At 52.5% G+C, this 4,363-nt stretch overlaps 1 protein-coding gene across 1 annotated transcript; it reads right to left on the reverse strand.

Moving 5' to 3' along the window:
- Positions 1-475: 475 nt before the first annotated feature.
- LOC126926499 (uncharacterized) lies at positions 476-994 on the reverse strand. Its single transcript, XM_050742787.1, has one exon. The coding sequence runs from the start codon at positions 992-994 to the stop codon at positions 476-478; it is 519 nt and encodes a 172-aa protein (XP_050598744.1).
- Between the last annotated feature and the right edge of the window lie 3,369 nt (positions 995-4,363).

Genomic DNA, 4,363 nt, shown 5'->3' on the forward strand with positions numbered 1-4,363 from the left:
GAACGCGGCCAGGCCGCTGTCGGGAGAAACGTAAACGCCCACCACCGCCATTCCATCCCACTCGACCGCGACGTAGCCGCTGCAACGGTCGAGCACGACGCCGGGGGCGCTAAGCACTGTTGTCCAGGTAATGGCTGCCGATGCATCCTGATCCCCGACCCAGTTGGGCGCGTCGGGGGCGCGATACGGCTCAGCCACCACCGCGAGGGCGACCTCGCTCTCCCGGATAGTCTGGAAGAGCAGGTCTTGCGCCCGTCTCGACCTTCCGAGGTTACTCTGGATGAGCCTCTTGAATTCATTGGGGCAACTCCATGGCCTCCTCCCGGCCATTTTCGGCTGCTTCGGCGGTGCTGCCTTGCGTTTTTGCCGCCGCCGATGGCTCGCGGACGAGTTGTTTTCTCTTTGTTTTCGGTGGGGCACATGCCATCCCACCCATCCTGTGGTTGGCGGTAGCCCCGAGCGACTCGCACAGGGGTCACTTGGGTGCCGAGGCAGGACAGCTTCTTGCACGATATACGCTTTCGCCGCACCTGTAACACAGGTGTCCTCGGTCCATGGCGGACACGCACGTAGCCCGTACGTGTCCCAATTCCTGGCACTTGAAGCATTGCAAGTGCCTCCTCGGGATGGCTATGACCTTCGCGGTGGACCAGCCCAGGATAACTTTGCCTGCCTGGGCTAGTATCCGTGCTCCAGCTACGGGGCACCTGATCCAGGTTGATCCGAGGCCATCTCTGGAGGTGCCGATCTCCCCGACCTGCACCTCCACGCCGCCGCATCCTGCGGTCTGTGCCAGTGCTTGCCGCAGTTCCTTCTTGTTAATCGAGATACCTATCCCGACAACTCTCAGCTCCGCCGTCCTCGTTGGGCCCGTCACTCTCGCCGTGGCCGGGTCTAGCACCTTGGCCAAGCGCGTCGCAAGCCGGGACGCCTTCTCCCTGTCTCGATCTCCAGGGACCGTTATCACGATAGCACCTGTCATCGCCTTCCTCATGTTCAGCGACTCGACGCCGATCTCAGCAAGGGGGATGCTCCGCCTAGCCGTGTTTATTACATCGGCGTAAATATCCTTGACCCCTCGTGCAGAGTTACAGTCACCGCAGAGGTTCGCGGTGTACGTGGGAGGATGGCCGTCTTCAGCGTCTTCGCTGGTCCTTTCTTCGGTGCGACGATGTTCGATTTAGGCGCGCCTGTCATCCTCGTTAGGGATTGCTGGCCTCTCGCCGGTGGAGTCCCTTCCTTCGACGCTTCTCCGGCAGTTGTCCTTCTCTTGTTTTTCTTTCTCCGGGAGGTTTTGGACTCTACCACCTTCCATTCCCCATTCTTTTGCTCTTTTGGGAGCGATGCCGTCTGGGTGGTACACCGGGTGGCTGAGTGGCTCGTCCCTCTTCACGATTCAGGGCTGTGATTTCGGCCCCTGAAGCGCTCCTCGATCGTCCTTATTATGGAGGGTCCGATCTCTTCGACCCTCCCCTCCAGGGCAACGAGTCGCGTGTCACGTAAAATAAAAAACAGGGGGCTCGAACGAAAAGAAAAAATTAAGGTAAGAAAAAAACAAGAGAATTTATTTCTTGTATTCTGAATTTACACTGACTGCGATTTTGTTCTGAGCTCCAGCCGTGACTTTCCAAGACTGAATCTCTTACAATTTAATTTTCGGTAGCATCTGTTTCTTCTTTGTTTGTCATCCGTCAATATCCCCACTACCCTGTAGGCGTACGTGACCGTTGTCACACTTCTAGGACATTCGGTGGAAGGACCGTTGGGATACAGATGACTCATTAGGCACTTCGGCGATATACATTGTCGCCAAGGCCGCCACATCTCTATCTCCATCATCTGTCCATCGGAATTGAAGTATGCCGGTCGTGACACGCGCACTGTCGCTCCAACTTTTCCGTGTGGTGCGTTCAGGCACGGAAGTCGGGCCACTGCATGGCGGGCACTCGTGGGCGCAAGCGGTCATTTTCGCTAGCTCTTTGCGAAGGGCCGCGTTTTCTTTCTCCAGCACGGATAGCCTGGCCTCCACCGACTTCGCAGGTCCGATGTTGCTGTGCGTTGGCCCCTGCTTTTTCAGCATTTCATTCAGCCACGCTGCAGTTATGTAACTCGCCGCGTCCTTCGACGCTTTAATGTACGTCCGTTTGAGGTTGGACGATTTCGTCGCAACCAACATCAATTGCGAGACGTGCCTCGTTAGTTCGGTCCTGACGTTCGCCGCTGAGCTCGTCCTTATTTACCTCGCCAGTTCTTCGGAAACTTCCGGGACTGTAGTCGACGTAGTCTTCCTCTTCCTTCCCATGGAAGCCGTCGTAGCCACTGACTAGCGCGACGCGAGCGAGGCGATCGATTCTTCGTCGTCGGACCTCATTCGTGCCCGCAATAATTCTGCCATCGATGACGTGGCATCAGCTACCATGGCCGTGGCGAGATATAAACTCTCCGACCTCTCCGAAGTTTTGCGGGCACTCCTCGTAGCTTTCCTTGGAGGTTCTTTAACCTCCTCCGCCACCTCCATGATCTGTGTTACGTCCTCGCCAGACGCATAAACACATCCGGTGGCCTGGCGGTCTACCCCCGAACGGTAGCGGTCGTGAAATGACGACGCAGTGGGGCCCACTTGACTACCCGCAACTGGGGTCTCCCCCCTGCACCGTAAACGTGTTTCTTGTCCTTTCGTAAATCCATAGTTGTTGTTTTTTTCCTCTTTAATCGCCGGGTCGTCAACGTAGATATCCGTCCTGGTGCCACACACTCTTTCGCACTCTGCCCCGGTCAAAGCCGGTGTAGGGTGACGGGAAGCCCCACGAGAAGGTGAGGTGAGTGGTCTTGACAGGCATGGGCCCACCAAATTCTCCGAAGTTCTCCGCGTCGAATCAGCAAACTGATTATAGGAGACCGTACTATAGGAGAACACCCGACTATAGGAGAACATCAGATCCATCGAGGTTTCCCAGGGTATGGTCCTATGCCCTGAGAACCCATACCCGCCTCATGCTCCCCGTGCACCAACTGCCTGAGTAGAGGACACGTACTTCTGTATTGCACCGCCGGATCCTGTCATATGTGCGGGCAACGACACCACACGCTGTTGCATGGATCCGAAACTTGAATCACGACTCGGGACATCACTAGCACCCAACATCCATTCGATCTCCGACATCTTTCTCGACACCTTCACGTATCCATCAAAACCCATCTGAGACACCACAAACACGATTATCTCCAAGCCCATCATCCAGGCAGAGGAGACAATGACGGCGACGGCCAACCACTTCAAAAAGGACTGAATCAAACGACATTTGGTTGTCGAGCATTGCTAGACACCGGTACCAGCATGATGTACATTTAATTCCATTGATCATTCGCAGACGACGTGGAACACCGGTCCCCGCGAGTCGGTCGAACACTTAATGAAAGAAATAAAACGTGTTTAGTACATTGTGGCAACGTACTGAATGTAAAAAGAATGTTATAATTACTGTTATAATTATAAATACCGTTACTGTTATGTTATTGTGGCGGCACTCGACCTCGGAAATGTCCAACGGTTTCGCGGCACAAAGCGCTTTATCTTTAAAGCGCTAGGCCGAGTAGCGTAATGTACCAACGATATCCCTACGACTCTTTCGCCGAATATTCGGAAGAACACATACGCGGCAACCGTTGCGGACTTCTAACAAACGCGCGCGTAGTAGTGATTTCGAGCGCTAACAAAGAAAAGAATCGACGTGGTTTTGAACCAGAGAGATTCAGTGTGTCCCGAGCGGTGAAGTGCGAAGGATTACGCGAAGCAAATGTCACGATCACTTGGCAACAATGTATATCGCCTAAGTGCCTAATGAGCCATCGATATCCCAACGGTTCTTCCACCGAATGTTTTAGAAGCGTGGCAACGGCCACGTACTCCTACAGGGTAGTGGGGATATTGAGGGGTGACAAACAAAAAAGAAACAGATCCCACCGAAAGTCAAATTGTAAGAGCTTCAGTCTTGGAAAGTCACGGCTGGAGTTCAGAATCAAATCGCAGTCAGTGTAAACTCAGAGTACAAGAAATAAATTCACTTGTTTTTTTTGTTACATTTTATTTTTGTTTTCGTTTGAGCTACCCCCCTTTTTTTATTTTACGTGCACAAACATAGAGATACGAGTAGTCGACTCCTGATAAGCGTTGTCCAGTGTTAAGTGTTGTTAATCGTTAACCGTTGTCAATCGTTAACTGTTATTAATCGTTTTTTGTTGCTAGCTGTCAAAAGTTTAATAAACGTTATTGTTAAAAATCAGGAGTATTTCTTGTGTACGCAATCACGACATATACCACCTCATTATAATTACTGTTGCTATAATTAATGTTATAATTTGT

The sequence above is a fragment of the Bombus affinis genome, chromosome 18 (genome assembly GCF_024516045.1).
Source record: "Bombus affinis isolate iyBomAffi1 chromosome 18, iyBomAffi1.2, whole genome shotgun sequence".
NCBI lineage: Eukaryota > Metazoa > Arthropoda > Insecta > Hymenoptera > Apidae > Bombus > Bombus affinis.

Bases quoted from the DNA above. Each gene is read 5' to 3' on its own strand.
- LOC126926499 (XM_050742787.1), bottom strand. From the start codon at position 994: ATGAGGAAGGCGATGACAGGTGCTATCGTGATAACGGTCCCTGGAGAT.